The sequence below is a fragment of the Stegostoma tigrinum genome, chromosome 20 (genome assembly GCF_030684315.1).
Source record: "Stegostoma tigrinum isolate sSteTig4 chromosome 20, sSteTig4.hap1, whole genome shotgun sequence".
Taxonomy (NCBI): Eukaryota; Metazoa; Chordata; class Chondrichthyes; order Orectolobiformes; family Stegostomatidae; genus Stegostoma; species Stegostoma tigrinum.
The window spans coordinates 45,939,404-45,957,867 of record NC_081373.1 but is presented as its reverse complement, the minus strand read 5'-3'; the positions used below and the strand labels follow the sequence as shown (position 1 = coordinate 45,957,867).

Sequence of the window (18,464 nt, the reverse complement as noted above, 5' to 3'; positions counted from 1 at the left end):
GCCTACAGCCCGATGGCCTAAATATGGATTTTACCAATTTCAAAATCTCCCCACCCCTGGCCTCATCCCATGACCAAGCCTCCCTGTCATCCAGCTTCCTTGACCTGAAACAACCCGTCCATCCTCTCTCACACCTATCCACTCCTCCCATGTCACTGACCAATTCCCACCACTGCCTACCTGCACTCACTTATCATCATCCCAGCTACCTCACCCCTACCCTTCCTCTCTCTGTTTATTTCTGAGCTCCCTTCCCCCCTCCCCCATTTCCAAAGAAGGGTCCTGACCCGAAACGTCAACTTGCTTGCTGCTTTGATGCTGCCTGGCCTGCTGCGTTCCTCCAGCTCCACACTGTGTTATCTCCTCGATATTCAGACTTGCACTGATGATTGGCATGTAGCATTCATAATACACAACTGTCAAATTTAACCGTCTTCAAAAAGAAGCAGCCTAATCCATATCCCCTTGCAATTCAAAGGCATAACAACTACTGAGCTCTCCAGGATCCATGTTTTAAACAATACTATTGAATGGAGACTTAGCTGGAATAGCCAGAGGAATAAGTTAGAGGCTGGAAATTGCGCAGTGAGTAACTTAGCAACTGACCTTCTCCCCCCACCCCCCAAAAAAATCCTTTGCATCACCTACAGGACAGAAGTTAGGAGTATGATGAAATTTACCAACTTGTTTGGACAAGAACAGCTCCATCAGCACATGGGCTCCACATTTATTCAAGGCATTGCTTAGCATTCCCGTACAACAGCTGAGAAATTACTGATATAGTATTGTGCACCATCCGTAAGATGCCTTGCAGAAGTTTGTCAAAATCCCTTCGGCATCCCGTACTACCACCACCCAGAAGAACTACCCAAGGAGGCATGGAGTACATGGAGGCACCAAAACCTTGAGGTTCTCCTCAATGTATTGTACTATTCTGCCTTGGAAATATATCACTGTTTCTTTGTTGTTCTGAGTCATCGTGCTGAAATGTTTTCCCTAGTAGTACTTTGGGTATTCAAGAAGATTGTTCATGCCTACCTTCTCGAGGGCAGTTAGAGATGGATAGTAAATGCTGGTGTTGCCACTGTTGCCTGCATCCTATGAATTGAATCAAAAGTGATTTGAGGGGACGTTTTAGCACTATATGTTGAATTCTGTACTAGTCTGCACGTGGCTACTGTACTGGTGTGATTTCTAGACAGTAGTGTTATTTGACTGTGCTGTGGAGTTGTGATCATTTGTTCATTTTCATCCATGGAAATACCAGGGTGATAGGTTGTAAGGAAATCCCCTGTTTTGTATCTGATATAGTGGATGTATAATCTGTCGTGTTTATAACGTAGTCATGGGCTGGTCTTTACTTTCTACACCACTTGACAAATTAATTTACCAACAAAGTCTTTAGGAAGATAAGTATAACCATGCTTAAGAATATTATGTGCATTTGGATAAAGAAAAACCCACTGTTATGGTATATTAGATATCCATTCCTTACTTTTTCCTTGCCACTGAAATGTGCAGAATGGAAAGAATTAGTTTCACACGGTTTACAGTTGATTTATGGTGTAACTGGAGCAGTATTTTCTTTGGGTTTCAATACCAGTGATATGGAGTCATCAATTTGAAATTATCAAGGAAGAAAAGAGGCTAGTGAAATTCGTTTCCATAAAGAGAAATGGGAACCAGGAATACTCTGTGATAGCTGCCAGCTGAGACTATTGCTCATTTACAGGGAAACATGTTTAATGTATTTGAAGCAGAGAAAGGCAGAGCAAAAATTTGGGTGCAAGTTTTAAATTGGATCATATTTTCGGAACAATCAAAATTGCTGAATTGTCACAGGTGAGGTTATAGGAGCATGTTTTTTAATGGAAAGAAAGCACCTTACATGCTCGCTAAGGTAAGGGCCTTTGACAAAATATCTTTACTTGACAGGCGTCTGTCACCATAGTTGCCATGGAAGTAAAACACCGAGCAACGGAAAAACACCTAATTCGATTTTCACCTCAAGATTATGAACAAATGCACTGGAAAGTTGAAGCGCATAAGCATAAACCTATGAATACAAAGTATTGAGATTATGTGCTCACTGCAGTTTTGCTCTTTTGTTTTTGTAATCAATTGGTTCAGACCTGTTTTCGCATACCTCTGGAGCAGGTGGGTATTAAATCTAGGTTCTCTGAACCAGAGCTATGGACATTAACATTGTGCCTTTGCTTTTTTTTGGTTTGCTGGTTATAATTGTCACGTTACTGCCTCCTGCCTTTATCCCTCAAATGAAGGCAACTTCTGCTTCTGTAGAAATAACTGATAAAAGAGAAATTTAAACTGGTGAAGCAGAACAGTTAAATGAATGAAAGGAGTTTTGGCATATAATAAAGGACAGGCAGCCTCTTTTCCCTTTACAATTACTTGATTTTTTAAAAAATTGCAGTCTTAAGTTTTTGCTATCAAGCTTTTGAAGAGCTGAGTTTAGATGCTTTTCTGAACTCTGCACAATTAGAATTTATTTCAGCTGAAAAACGTAACTTTTTTGTCTCTACAAGCAAATGTTCTGTCTTCTGCCTTGATGCTCTCTGCTGCCCTCCTCTTCCTCTTTTTTTTCTGGCTTCATCGTTGTATTAGTTGAATAATTCTACACACTATGTTTAGTTCTTTCCAAATTGCTATACCATTGGTAGGCACATATTGTTCGTTACTCATCCATATTTGTTTGTAAATTTTTTTTATTGCTCGCAACTTGAATTACCAACCTTGCCACATCAAGGGCTGAAAAATCTTTCGTGGAGTGGGTGAAGTGTCTTTTGTGTGATGATGAACCAGTTTGCTTATGAACTAGATACTGGTTACCTGGTCACAAAAATAGACTTTGTGGGTATAATATCTAATTAACTTTTGAGCTGTAGAATTGTATGTGATGCTCAAGGATCTAAATAGTGGGGAAGATAAATATAAACCAGTCAATATAATTGGCATTTTAATTGATAAATGGAATTTAAAAGAGACATTTGTATAATTGAGGCTGTCTTTACATCACCTTTAAAAAGCAAGAACAGGCTGTACAGTCAAACTGATCTAGTGTTTAAGCTTCACGTTACTCGTCTGATCACTTTTGGCAACTCTTAAGTGGTAGGAAGTTTCATAGTTTAACCATTCTCTTCGACAAAGACCTTTCTTCTGAATTTTGTATTGAATCAATTAGAGATTGTGTTTGTTTGTTTATTTTATACTTACGAAGCCTAGATTTGGACTTCTCCACAAGTGGAAATAGATCTTCTCAGTGTTCACTTTATCAAAACTTAATAATTTTGAATGCATCTGTTGAGAGCTGAAAAGAAAAATCTGAAAGGAGGCACAGCATAAAGTCATCTTGCCAATTACGCAATATAATTTATCTGTTGCACTTCAAGTAGTTATAACTTAATGACATAGTGACTGTTTGTTTTTCAAATTTCCCCTACAGTGATTAAAATCAAAAAGAATAAGGCTCCATTTGCTAAAGTTAAACATCTGTGCCAGACATATTGATCGCCATGTTCAAGAATTGCTCCAGAATTAAAAATTTGCTTCAACTGGATTGGACAAGCCCTCACTGTTTTTTGGGTTGTTTCCTGGCCATCACATAATTGCCCCAACCCCACGCCATTGCACATGTTTAGTGCCTCGTGTGTCAAATGAGGTGCCACTGTGATGAAAATTCTGGAGAACCAAGGCAATTTAAACTTGCTGATTTTCTTTGTGTTCAGTCACCAGAAGTTGCTGGCTGTTTGACTCATAAATAACAAATGCATAAATCACCTAGAGCATTTGAAACTGGAAGAGATGAGACTGTACACCCACATCAGTTAATTTTCAGTACCAGAATTTAAAATTTATGTTATTTAAGAGTATTTAGACTTGCGATGACTTGACAGTTTTCTGTGATGTCCCTTGTGACTACCTGGCAAGTATAGAAACTACCTACTGCTCAATGTATTTGAATGTACAGCAAAGTGCCTTTTTCGTAAAACTAACAGGGTGGTTCATTGTACTAGCAAATTTTCAATATTGTGTCAATTGTGCACCTGGCCCTGTTTGAAGATGCTATGGTAAATGCGCACAAATAATGGGCAATAGTGTTGGTCTTGATGTTATCTTGTCACCAAATTTTGGGCACTGTGCAGTTGCTGAAGGTCATTGACAAACATTTGGCTTATTTCTCATCTTCTAATATAAAATTCAGTCTTGCTTCATAAATCTAAATTTCATGCTTACTACAACAAAGCAGATTATTTGTTTTGAATTGCAGTTATTGGAAAAGACAGGTTTCGAATGGATGTTAAAGTCCTTAAAAATCTCTAGGAAGATCAATTGTCAGACTACATTAAGTGATGTATTCAGAGTAAATCTCCAGTAAGTTGTCCATAGGATACTTTCTTATCTGCTTGGTTTGCTGAATGTTTATTTTGTCTGTGTAAGCAGCATGTCTTATAGTGTGGCAAACTTGAGTCTTTGATCTATCCTAGTTTGAACATTAGAATTAATTTTCTTTTCTGCTTTCCCTTGCAGATGTGCGGAGAGACATTATGATGCTAACAAATTTAATTGCAGAGGTGGGTTAAATATTGTAGGTCGGCACTTGTGTAATGAGGTTTAGAAATGAAGTAAAAACCTATTTTGCATCATGTATCATTTGCTAAATTTGTATTGTGTAAATTAAAGACAGAATAAAGCTTGCCAATTTTTAGGATCTAACGAAAGTAGTTAATGTACATTTCAGTTTTTCCTGTAGGGGGAAGAAGTTTAGCCAGAGTTGTGATGTTTTGTTTGCCATGTGACTTAAAAAATGATGCAACAATAATACAATACTCTAACAGGCCTAATGCAAAATGTCTAGTGTTCACTGGAAAGTTGGCTTTTTATAACAAGCAAGCATGTCGCTTTCACCTTTGTATGCTGAAGACATTTGAAATGGGTTAATTTTGATGACAGTAGATAAATTAACACATACACGTGTTAGGTACAGTATATTAACAACATTTGAATAGTGCTATATTCTTTTGTTTTGACATATCTTTGTAAACCACAACTTATATTGGCTAAAGTTAAAATAGTCCCATAAGCCTTTCACTCAAGTTTGTTACAGTTGAATCTTTGATGGTTCTTTTGTCAATGTTGTGATATTTTGTTTCTGACTATGGATGAAATGTATGATGAAAAACATAAAAATGGTAATTTGCTCAGATTTCTGAAAAAGAATTTAATTTCTTATCCTTTTAGTCGCACAATATCCTTTTGAAGACCATAATCCACCACAGCTAGAACTCATTAAGCCATTTTGTGAAGATCTAGACCTCTGGTTGAGTGAAGATGATAATAATGTTGCAGCAATTCATTGCAAAGCTGGAAAGGGACGGACAGGAGTAATGATCTGTGCTTATTTGCTTCATCGTGGCAAATTTTTAAAAGCACAAGAAGCCCTAGAATTCTATGGTCAAGCAAGGACTATAGATAAGAAGGTCAGTGGACATATGTTTTTTTTCTAAGCAATATGAAATAAATTTGTAAGTCAAGTAGCTCATTGGGTTGTTGAAAAAATAAGTGATATGCTAATGCTTATGTGTATCTTTAAGGAAATAAGATACAAAATTTTGGAAAAGGATTTGCAAGACTTTTCACTGAATTAGTTTAAAACTTAGGATTAATTTTTGTATTTTTTAAGGATATTTCAAAGCAACTTTTAAATAAAACATATCCAAGTTTAATATTTTCAAACTTATAAATTTTGGTGTAAGAAAAGAAAATGGTTGAAATATCTACAGAATACTAATTTTTACATGTATAATACCCATGCCTATCTTATTTGCTTAGAATATGATAAATAATTGTATTCCGCATGAACATTTGGCTGTTTCTGGTACTGCACTGCCAAAACAGGATTGGGTTATAATTTTGTTGCAGAAATCTGCCATGTTGTATTCAGTAACAAAACACAGCAGTGAATTGTAATTTGGAAATAAATTTTTAAGAACTGAAGAAAAATCATGTTACACAGCCCTAAATTGAATTGTTTAATCTTTTTAGAAACTTTGATTCCTTGTTTATATTGGAGAATCAGCACCTTATAAATATTACTAAGTTCATATTATTCCATTACAGAACTATCCATTTTATGAATACCTACTTTGACTGACTGAAACTGAGATCTTCTAATTGGAATTGTATTTTAATTTGCACCTTATTTGAATGTTAACAGTGTCTGTTTGATAGAAAGTAGTGTTGAAAGGAAAGTTCACTGAGGTGTTTAAATTTTTGCATTTTTTTCCCTATTTTCGCCCACTCTCTCCTGTAAACTCCTGTTCATTTTAGTAGAGAATTAGGTGAAAAATTAAAAAGGCTACCCCCTTGTTCATTTTTCCTTTCTTTATCAATATTTACTTTAGTTATCTTTTACGTCTTTGCATTCTCTTTTTGTAGAGTTGTCCATTCTCTTATTTTAAACCAATGCATGCTTTTTGTTTGGTTTTCTTTTCTTTTCATGTCTTTGATCACTCCTGTGTAAATTTTTATAGCACAGAGTATTCTGCATCCATTTCGACTCACAGCCAGTTCCATTCCCCTGCAATTTTTTTTCTCTTTTCAGGTCATTATCTAAGTTTGTTTTGATGGCCTTGATCAAATCTGCCTCTGTCATTCTCCCAAGCAATGCAATCCAGATCTTAACCATCTGCTGTGTTTTAAAGAAAGTTTAGTCTCATGTTGCCTTGCTTCTTTTGGCAGTTACTTTAAATTGGGGTCCCTCATTCTCCATTCTTTCCTTTAAGGGAAACATTTTCTCATTATCCGCTTTCAACTGATCTTTCACTATATTGAAAATATCTGTCAAATCTTAAATCTTCTCTTCTCCAAATAGAACAGCCCAGTTTCTTCAACCTACCTATTTAACTGAAGTTTCTTATCCCTTGAACTGTACTTGTAAATCTTTTCTGTGCATGCTATATTGCCTTCACCTTGTTCTTCAATTGTGGTGCCAGAACCTGATGCAATTTACAAGTTTATCATAACATCCTTGCTTTTATACTCTTCCCTAAATATGAATCCTGGACTGGTTTGTAAAATTGCATTGCCACTTTGAATTATCTGTGCGTACATTCTTGTTACTGTTCCTGATATTGCTGTAACCCCTTTAGAATTGTATCTTTTAAAAATAGTCTCTCTTCATCTTTCCTACCAAAATGCATCGTACTTCTTTCCATTAAATTTTACTAAATGGCACCTTTTTAAAATTAAGTCTTTTATTTGTTCATCCTCTGGTAAAAGGTTATAGTTGTCCCATTGTGGGCATTGGCAGTTGGGTAACCCACAGTGCACCACTATTTTATCATGCTCTAATATTGACCATTTACCAAGGTTTGCGCTTCCCAAGACTGTTGTTGGAAAGCTTCTTTTCACTTTATTGGCAACAGCTTAATTCTGAACTTCTGTCAATTTGCCCGTGTAGTACGGACATTGCCCTAGTCACCAGCCAAAGTCAACTCCAAGTTACTAAATTCAGAATTATAAATCATTGGTCATTTTCAATTATTATTGCCCAATATAATTTTTATCTACTTTCTCCCTTCATTTTCTGAAAGGCACTTCTGGTTGTAAGGGTATGGAAACGTGATTCTCAGGTGCAGAACCTCAATGCATTTAGCACATGCATTTGAGCAAGTTTTAGATCATGATTTACGCTGTTAAGAAATATCAAACGTGTACATTGAAATGCGCTGATCTACTTTGTTCATTGATTTAAAAAAAAAAGTTGCTGGAGATGCTCAGTAGGTCTGAGCTTTCCCCAGGGCAGGATTGACTGCCATGAGGGTTCATAGTTTTAAGGTGTTAGGAGGAAGGTATAGAGGAGACGTCAGAGGGAGGTTCTTCACCCAGAGAGTTGAGAGTGCATGGAATAGTTTACCAGTGGTAGTCGTGGAAGTGGAGTCATTAGTGACATTTAAGCGACTGCTGGACATGCACAAAGACAGCAGTGAATTGAGGGGAATGTAGGTTAGGTTACTTTAATTTTGGATTAGGATTATCCACGGCACAACATCGTGGGCTGAAGGCCCTGTACTGTGCTGTACTTTTCTATATTTTTTTTCCCTATGTTTTCTATGTCTGGCAGCATCTGTGGAGAAAGTTAACATTTTGGGTCTGATGACCCTTTCTTAGCGGTGACCCTTTCTCAGAATGGGCTCTGAGGAAGGGTCACCAGACCCGAAATGTTAACACTGTTTTTCCCTTTATAGATGCTGCCAGACCTACTGAGCTTCTCCAGCAGCTTTGTTTTTGTTCCTGATTTACAGCATCCGCAGTTCTTTCAGTTTTTGTTCATTGAGAGTCTGGTAGTGAAGAAATTATTGGTAATTTATGATCAATCAGGAAATAGCCAACTGCTATTCAATGACATAACTTTGGACAGTTCACCAGTGTGTTCTACTTTTAAACTGGTGTCAAACATTGTTGCTCTTTCCCTTAAAATGTTATTTCCAGTGTAAAGTTGTTTTCAAGATGGCAGCTAACACATGACAGCATTAGCCTTCTGTGCAGTTGTGTAATGTTCATTTGCAAGGAACCCCATGGTGTTAACATGGTTCTATTACTTGCATAAGCCTTTGAGCCAAACAGTGTGGCTTCAAGCCTCACTCCAGGGATTTGAGTGTAAAATCAAATCTGATGAGCCAAGAGTGGGAGATTCCTGCACAGTTACAAATGGCATTCTTTAAGTAACACAAACTAAGAACAGACTCTGGTGTGGAACACTGTCCTCAATTAACAGTGCCACTACTTACTGACTATAACATGTTACCTGTGTTCACTTGTGCAAGAGTTCTTATGGCAATATTTCAAAGGAGATTATCTGGTCATTTGGTATGCTTGCCTTTATTGGTCAGTGCAGTGAGTATAGGAGTTGGGAGGACATGTTGCAGCTGTACAGGACATGGTTTGGCCACATTTAGAATACTGCATGCAGTTCTGGTCTCCCTGCCATAGGAAGAAAGTTGTGAAATTTGAAAAAGTTCAGAAAAGATTTACAAGGATGTTACCAGAGTTGGAAGGTTTGAGCTATCTAGAGTGATGATGTTGAATAAGTTGGAGCTATTTTCTGTGGAGCATCAGAGGCTGAGGGATGACTTTATAGAGGTTTTTGAAGTCATGAGGGAAATGGATAGGATGGGGGAGTGCAAAACTAGGCAGTGTAGGTTTAAGGTGCGAAGGGAATGATTTAAAAGGGACTCGAGGGGCAACTTTTTCACACAGTGTGTGATACATGTATGGAATAAGCTGCCAGAGAAGTGGTAGAGGTTGGTACAATTACAACATTTTAAAAGGTATCTGGATAGATATGTGAATAGGAAGAGTTTCGAGAGATATGGGCTAAATGCTGGCAAATGGGAGTAGATTAATTTTGGATATCTGGTCAGAATGAACGAGTTGGACCGAAAGATCTGTGTCTGTGCTGTATACAGACACAGATTGTTTATGACTGTTTGTTTGTTTATTTCTTCATTATGAAGGATCCATTCTTTGCAACTATGTTGCCAAAGACATTGGTGGTTTTGTAGAACTGTGGGCGTATTTTCAGAACTGGAAAATGACTATGGAGGAAGAGGATGGTAACAATGGTAGCAGGGAAGAGTTTCTGTACAAGTGACTGTCTTCGTTGTTGATGTCTGGGTTGCTTGTACAGAGCATATGTCGATATACTACAAGAAGTACATTTAAATTTTGAGTAAACAAGCAAATAGATAAGGATGAGAAACAATTCAGCTATTTATATTTTGACATTCATTCTCAACACCCCGTTTGTGGACTTCGACATCATTTTGCAATATTCATTTCGTTAGTCATGATCTTCATTATAACAAACCCACTCAGATCTCAGGATCTTTGTGCAAACCTAATCAGACTTGCCATATTGAGTCCACGTTTCACAAAGAGAGATTCAAGATAGATCCAAAAAGTGCCGTAATCAGTGCCAGTAACTGGTACATAGGAAACAAGAAATCCTTTATTTCATAGTCATTACAAAGTTGTACAGACATAGTAGGAACTGCCGATGCTGGAGAATCTGAGATCACACGGTGTGAAGCTGGATGAACACAGCAGGCCAAGCAGCATCAGAGGAGTGGAAAAACTTGATGTTTCGGGTCAGGACCCTTCTTCAGAAATTTCTTCATTTTTGAAGAAGGGTCCCAACCCAAAACGTCAAGTTTTCCTGCTCCTCTGATGCTGCTTGGCCTGTTGTGTTCATCCAGCTTCACATGAAGTTATACAGTTTAGTGTCAGTAGCCGCACTCCAAATCATAGTCATATTTACTTGAATCATTGGCCTTCATTTTCAAGCAATCCGGTTCTATTCACTACAAGAAATCCTTTCCAGCAAGTTGCTTCCAAACAAAATGTTCTCTCACTTATGTCAGTCAATCTGCGATATGATTTGAGTATTGTGTGGTACAGGTACAACCCAAGTTTACCCTCATCATCCTTGGCTTTCTTCTTAACACCCCTGAGGTGTAAAGTATTTGTGCATCCTCTGGAGCTGAAGCTAGCACAGAGGTCCATTGAGGCCTATCCATTCTATAGTAGTTTTCACATATTGACCTTTTCTTTTGTTGCAAGGTCTCAAAGCACCAAGATTTTCAACCATCCAAAGCTGCCACTACTATTTAGAAGTTTTACCATTCCATTAGAATTTTATACAAGGTTTCTACAAATTAGAAAACTGAACCATTGCAATCTCTTACCATAAGTTTCCTACGTGACTGTCAAGTTGGGCTTCTTCGAGGAATACTATTTCCAGCATTAAATGTTTATATCACTATTGGCTTTTAGAAAATCCTTTCCTTTGAAGGCATGCACTGTGGAATTGAAAACCGTTGTACACAGATGGTATAATTGCAGTTTCAGCCTTTTTAAGGTGGTGATTTGGAAAAAAAAATTTTCACAGATTTAGAAAGGAACCCTAAAACACTTTATACTTTTTAAATTATTTGCACGAGAAACAGTTACTGTCTTTTTTTTGTAATGCAGAAGGTTTAGTGGAGTGCATGCATTAACCGTTGATGACACCATAAATTTATATATTGATTAGGAAATCTTTGAGCTCTTGTTCTTTTCAAGAAAGTCTTTCATTTTAGCTCAGTAAACTGTATCCACTGTTAGTAATATCATCTTTTGGTATTCTTGGAATAAAATCCAGTGTTTGATTTATGAACTGTTTTTGTAGACTTGATAAACAAAGCTTATTTTGGATAGTTGCATTTAATGTCATACAACGCCTTCTTAAGACAACAAGGAGTATTTGATTCCTCACTATTTGTAAGGTAATAACCTTGAGGAGAGTGCATTCTTAGAGTAAGCTTTGCTGTCTTGACTGAACTTTTCAGGGCAGTGAACTTTTGAAAGTTCCACAATGCCTTGATGTTTCCTCCAATTACCACAGCCAATTTTGCTTCTTTGTGCTGAAATTAGATGTGGTAGTTGGGGAGGAGGAAAACTAAATTTCCGACTGTAGGCGTGATGTTGCTCATTTAACTTTTTTGTTTAGGAAATCTTCTTCCAACAAATCCTGCATAGCTCTTTCTCTTCTGATGTGGTTTGGAGTTGATCGACTGTTCACTTTTGGATGATTTAGTGCTTTTGCTCTTGTTTGGAATTTCAGTGCAGCTTCCTCTGGCCAAAGAACTAATGACAAGGCCCAGAGCAAGGAAGGCTACTTTGACAACGCAGGTCATGAAATTCTGAAAGCAACAGGTATTAAGGTATCCATCATGTATTAAAATGAGATCTTGGTTGTTCTGCAAGCAAATGTTTCCTCAGGCCATAGTAGTATGAGGATATTTATGATATAGCTTGAAATGTTAACTCATGGAATCTGTTAACAATTCTGGCCATCGGTAAGACCAGCACAGCTTTAATTGTAAAATTTGACCCGTTAATCTTACATTCATAGAAGGAAGTAATTTGTCCTATTTAGCTTGCATGGCAGTTTCAGAGAGCAGAACAATTAGCTGCACTCCCAAATGCTTTCCCTACAGCCACACAAATTTTCCTCATTCTACAATTTATGAGGCGTTTTTACCTGTCATCAGTTGTTCTTGAACCTGTTTCAACCACCCTTTCAAGCCACGATTTTTGAAATCATACACATTGCTTTATAATTTTATTTTCTTAACGTTGCCTCTAAGTCTTTTGCTAATTATCTTCAATTTATGTCTTCTGGTTAGCAATTCCTCTGCCATTGATAACAGTTTCTCCTGATTTGCTCTCAAACCCTTTGATAATTTTGATCTCCTGACAAATCTTAATTTAGCCATCTCTGCTTTATGGAGAAGCATACTTTCTTTTTCCTCTGATCTCTCCACATGCTAAAGTCTTTCTTTGGAGTCACCATTCAAATAAGCATCCTCTCGTAAATCCTGACCCTCTGTCTGTGCTATTTCATTCTTTGGGTCTGTGAATGTTTGAAAACTAATAAACTACAGTTTAAAGACAAAGTTGTATTTCTTAAACAGTGGCCAGAATTGATAGCACCCTCCATGGGTTAAACATAGTTTCCCAAAGTGAGTGTTGGGACATCAAGTAGGATCGCAAGCTCCAAGATCTCAATGGCTGATGTCGAGACTCCCTTACACGATGTTACCACAGCAATCTATCAAAACTCTCTCATGTCTTCTCCTCCCCTTTTCCTCATCCCTACTGTCTGTTGTTTTCCTTCCTCTCCTCAGATGACATTGTCAATTTGCAGGCCTAAACTGAAGTCGCAGTGGACAAAAGTTAGGAAATACAAGCTTAACAGTTCAAGGTACAACTCTGACATCTTCTTATTGCTGTAGCCTGTGGAGAGATTTGTTTGCAGAGCAATTATAAAATCTCAGCCCTACCCTTCCTTTTCAGTTTTAAAATGTGCCTGAAATTGGCTATAATATTAGAGCTAGTGTTTTATGTACGTTTACCATACAACTTCCTGCCATTTGTATCCCTTTATAACAACCTTTTCAACTCGTCCCTCTACAATGCTATTCTTACAACACCTTTTAACATTATCTCGCATTTCAAATTGCCTCTGTTCATTCTTGCCATCAGGGTGAATCATTTGAAGCTTCTGTCCATTAAATTTCATCTGGTATGTCAGTCTAATTTACCAGTCTACTTTTAATCCTGAAATCTGTTATAATCCTCACCCCCATTTGCTACATTACCAACTTCCATTTCTTCTGCAAACTTGAAAATTATACTCTGTATACCAAAGTCAGTGTCACGTACTTCTACGTGGAAAAGAGAATGAGAACCAGCATCAAACCCATGGTGACTGTAACCCTCCATAGTCTGAAGAACAACTGTTCACCAATCCTAGATAACAAAGTGTGGAGCTGGATGAACACAGCAGGCCAAGCAGCATCTCAGGAGCACAAAAGCTGACATTTCGGGCCTGGACCCTCCTTCAGAGTGGGGGATGGGGAGAGGGAACTGGAATAAATAGGGAGAGAGGGGGAGGCAGACCGAAGATGGAGAGAAAACAAGATAGGTGGTGAGGAGGTAGGGAGGGGATAGGTCAGTCGAGGGAAGATGGACAGGTCAAGGAGGCGGGATGAGGTGGTAAGTAGGAAATGGAGGTGCGGCTTGAGGTGGGAGGAAGGGATGGGTGAGAGGAAGAACAGGTTAGGGAAGCAGAGACAGGCTGGGCTGGTTTTAGGATGCAGTGGGGGAAGGGGAGATTTGGAAGCTTCAAAATCTCCCCTTGCCCCACTGCATCCCAGAACCAACCCAGCTCATCCCCTCCCCCCACTGCATCCCAAAACCAGCCCAGCCTGTCTCTGCTTCCCTAACCTGTTCTTCCTCTCACCCATCCATTCTTCCCACCTCAAGCCACACCTCCATTTCCTACCTACCACCTCATCCCGCCTCCTTGACCTGTCTGTCTTCCCTGGACTGACCTATCCCCTCCCTACCTCCTCACCTATACTCTCCTCTCTACCTATCTTGATTTCTCTCCATCTTCGGTCCGCCTCCCCCTCTCTCCCTATTTATTCCAGTTCCCTCTCCCCATCCCCTGCTCTGATGAAGGGTCTAGGCCCGAAACGTCAGTTTTTGTGCTCCTGAGTTGCTGCTTGGCCTGCTGTGTTCATCCAGCTCCGCACTTTGTTATCTTGGATTCTCCAGCATCTGCAGTTCCCATTATCACTGTTCACCAATCCTCGCGGCTTTCCATAACAAATTTCCCTTAACAAATTTCTTATCTGGTACACCTCTGGCTCTTTAAATCCTCTTGCTTGATAAACTATGGTGCACTCTTTGAAAGTCCAAATATGCAACTTAACTCCTGCCTTCAGTCCTCAGTTAATTCAGCGAAAGTTGAGTTGGCCAAATGCAATATGCCTTTTTAAAACATAGGTCCTGGATGACATTAATTTGTATTTTTTCAAGTTCCAATAATTTGGCCCTAGATTAGTTTGTCAAAAAGTTTCCCACCAGCAATATGAGACTAATTGAACTGTGGTTGTTAGGTTCATCTCTGCCCCACTCTTTAGCATCTTTTAGTCCTCTCGCACCACTCCTACATCGTAGATGAGTTGGAATATTTTAACTAGAACTTTTGCAGTGTCTACTGATGCTTCCATAAACAGTCTAGGATATATCCCATCAATTCTGGGTTTCTTTTATGTATTTTGTTCTATCTATAATTTATCTTAAATTTGCTCCCTTTTTCATTGACATTGGCAAAACTGTTTTTATTAGTGAAGGCAAGTACAAAGCAATAGCTAACAAGGTGTGGAGCTGGATGAACACAGCAGGCCTAGCAGCATCTTAAGAGCAGGAAAGCTGATGTTTCAGGCCCAGACCCTTCACCCGAAACGTCAGCATTCCTGCTTCTAAGATGCTGCTTTGCCTGCTGTGTTCATCCAGCTCCACGCCTTGTTACCTCAGATTCCCCAGCATCTGCAGTTCCTACTATCTCTGATATGAAGCAGTAAGCATTTCTTTTCCCACCACAGGATCTTTTTGTCACAAATCTGCTGAAATTTAGCTTTGTGTCCTTTTTACTGGTTAAGAAATATTTTTAATCAAACATTTTTATGTATTAAACCTATATTCAACTTATCAACCTAGTCAAACATGTTATGACATACCTCAGTGAGAGGTGAGAATGTTATACCTAGAGGTAGGAAAACTATCACTACCCTTCTGGCATCCTTCATTTGGGATTTGTACAGTCTCTCAGGTTGACATAATATCATGACAACGCTATGATCCTTTGTGTTTATAAAAACAAGCTCTTTGTTCATCTCATCTGATCTTTGCTTCCGTTTTCATTTTCGAGTTTCCTCTGTCCTTGGATATATTCTTGATCTTCTAAAAAATTGCAAACCTGACAGTAAACGTATTGTCTATCTTTGCCATCCCTTTCCCCACCAGATCGAGTCTGTATCCGGACTGTTGTATCTTTGAAGATCTCCCATTGCTTATTTACTATTAGTTCTGTCATTCGTGGATTGTAATCCACCTGGGCCAGACCTTTTCAACTCCCGTAAAATTAGTTTTTCCCCAGTTCAGTATTCTGAACACTGTTTTCTAAATGCTTCACCACTAATACAGGCCTCACTTTCCCTGTTCCATTCCCTGGAAATAAACCTGGAGTAGCTTCTATCTCCCTGCTGGATCAAAAATGTTCACTTGTGCTGATCTCGGCAATTCCTCCTTTTTGGCTAAAATTGGTTAGTTGAGGTTCCCTCATTATTACTACTTTGAAATGCTTGCATGTTTTTGAAAATTACCTGAAAATTTGCTGCTGTATTTCCTTCCCACCATGTAATTTCATGGCTGTTATACTTAAACTATATAATGCCCTCCTCAGACCCAGACCACACCTTGGGTAAATACTGTGCCTATTTCTGGTAATCCATGTCATAAGGGAGGCATTCAAGGTTTGGCAAAGTTTCACAAAAAAAGCTGCAAGGTTGTCAAAAAATATAATAGGGTAAAAACTGGAGGAAGCCAAAAAGGAAATGTGTTGAAAAAGGTACATAAATAATAAATGTAAATCCTAAAAAGATAAATCCATTACTTAATTTTGTAGTAACAAGTTATATAGCAACTTAGAAGACTGTCTTAAAGCTTTTCATAGGGTCCAACAGCCAACCAAAGAAGGCAATGTAAAGGATGAGAAAAAGCTGTCAGAAGTGGGTTTGAAGAGAGTTGTAAACCAGAAGAGTTTTGGGACATAATTCCAGTTTGTACAACACAGGTAATTTGTCACCAGTAGAGGTTTGAACGGAGGCAAGCCAGGAATAGTGTATTAAGGCATTGTACAGATGGAGAAGTTTAGAGGTGGGGTGTGAAGGTATAAAGAGTTTTAAATACAAGTATGAAGAGTTTTTAAATTGGAGAAATTGGGAACCAAGAGCAAGTGCAATTCAGGAAGAGCATCAGTGTTCAATGAGAGGGATTCGCTGCGTGGAATGTGTGGAATTCTGCACTAGTTTGGAAAACCATTTGATGTTCTATTTGAAATTTTTCTGGATAATCGAAATAATGTGTTGAGTGACTTCCTCACTGATAGCTATCTTGTCATAAATATTTCCTCTTCCTGTCAATATTCCCAGTATGTAGAACTCTAGAGCATAAGCACATTTTCCTTAATATTATGCACTAGTTTATTTGATCGACATTTTATTCATGACATATACCTGTTCATTTCAGAAAACTTATCAACAGTTTCATTATTTCCAATCTCCTCCAATCATGCCTGCCCTTCCTCATTAGTCAATCTTGTAAGCATGGGTTCTCTGTAACATTGCTTTATTAAGGCTTGATTATCTGTGCTTTTACAGCCAATTTATACTGTAAAGTTCATGCTGCAGCTAATAATAGGGTGTGAAAATTGAGCAAAAAGGGAAACTGAGCATAGGATAGCTTGAACAGGGCTAGATCATTTATTAGAGCAGTTGGAGGCAGTAAGGGGTTGATTCTGTTTTCTGGCAGTAAAACACTCCTTTCATAGAAAAAAGGAGAAGATATAATTTGCATATAGATATTGAGAGACGGTATAAGGACACTTCAATGTTATACGTGAGGTGAAAGACAATGGTGTATACCATAAAACGGCTTCTCAAAAGATTAACATGCTGCATGGATATTCTTTATTTAAAGTTATGTAGAGATTAAATAAATGAAAGATGGATCCACATAATGGAAATTATGTGTTTATGACGTACACTTAGAATATTGTGCGCTTATGAACTTACAGGGAACATAAAGACTGACATTAAGAGTTTCTATAGGAGAAGGAGATTGGTGAAGACAAATGTAAGTCCCCTACAGAGAGAAACAGAGGAATGTATAATAGGGGACAATGATATGGCTGAGCAACTGAATACATACTTTGATTCTGTCTTCACAAAACAGGACACTAATCAGATACCAAAAATGTTGGCAAATGCAAAATTTAGTGAGAGGGAAGAAGTGAAGGAGATCAGTATTAGTAGAGAACTGGTTTGGGTCAAATTGATGGGGTTAGAGGTAGATAAATCCCCAGGGCCTGATAATCTACAACCCAGAGTACACAAGGACTTGGTTCTTGAAATAGTGGATGTATCGGTAGTCATCTTCCAGGCTTCTGTAGACTCTGAAACACTCCCTGCAGATTGGAGGGTAGCTAATGTCACCCCAATATTCACAAAGCGAGTTAGAGAGAAATCAGGGAATTACAGGCCAGCAAGCCTAACATTGGTAACGGGGAAAATTCTCAAATCCATTATCAAGGACTTCATAGCAGAGCATTTAGAAAGCAGTGGCAGTATCAGACATAGTCGGCGTGGATTTATGAAGGGGAAACCATGCTGGATAAATCTATTCGAATTCTCTGAAGGTGTAATTTGTAGAGTTGACAAAGGTGAGTTATTCGATGTGGTACATTTAGACTTTCAAAAAACGTTTGACAGAGTCCCACGTAAGAGAGTATTGTGCAAGAATAAAGCCCATGGGATTGGGGAAAGTGTATTGAGATAGATAGAAAACTGGTTGGCAAAGAGTAGGAGTTAATGGGTCCTTTTCAAATTGGCAGGCAATAACTAGTGGGGTACCACAGGGATTGGTGCTAAGACCCCAGCTACTCCTATTAATGATTTGGATAAGGGAAGAAAGTTAACATCTTAGTTTGCAGATGATACCATATTTGTTGGGACGGTGAACTGTGATGAGGAAGCAGAGATTCTTCAGCATGATCTGGACAAGCTATGTGAGTGGGCAAATCAGTGGCAGATACAGTCTAACTTGGATAAATGTGAGGTTATTCACTTTGGAAGCAAAAACAAGAAGGCAGATTATTACCTGAAGGTTGAAAATTGCGAGAGGGGAATGTGTAGTGGGACCTGGGTGACCTTGTGCACCAGTCACTGAAGTTAAGCATGCAGGTGCAGCAGACGGTAAAGAAGCCAATGGTA

At 38.4% G+C, this 18,464-nt stretch overlaps 1 protein-coding gene across 1 annotated transcript in view; it reads left to right on the top strand.

Annotated features, from left to right (window-relative positions):
• The window catches only part of ptenb (phosphatase and tensin homolog B), a 158,707-nt gene that overhangs the window by 122,346 nt on the left and 17,897 nt on the right, over positions 1-18,464 (top strand). The window contains exons 4-5 of the mRNA XM_048551075.2: positions 4,549-4,592; positions 5,260-5,498. Coding sequence (XP_048407032.1) covers positions 4,549-4,592; positions 5,260-5,498 — 283 coding nt within the window. The remainder of the gene's footprint in view (positions 1-4,548; positions 4,593-5,259; positions 5,499-18,464) is intronic.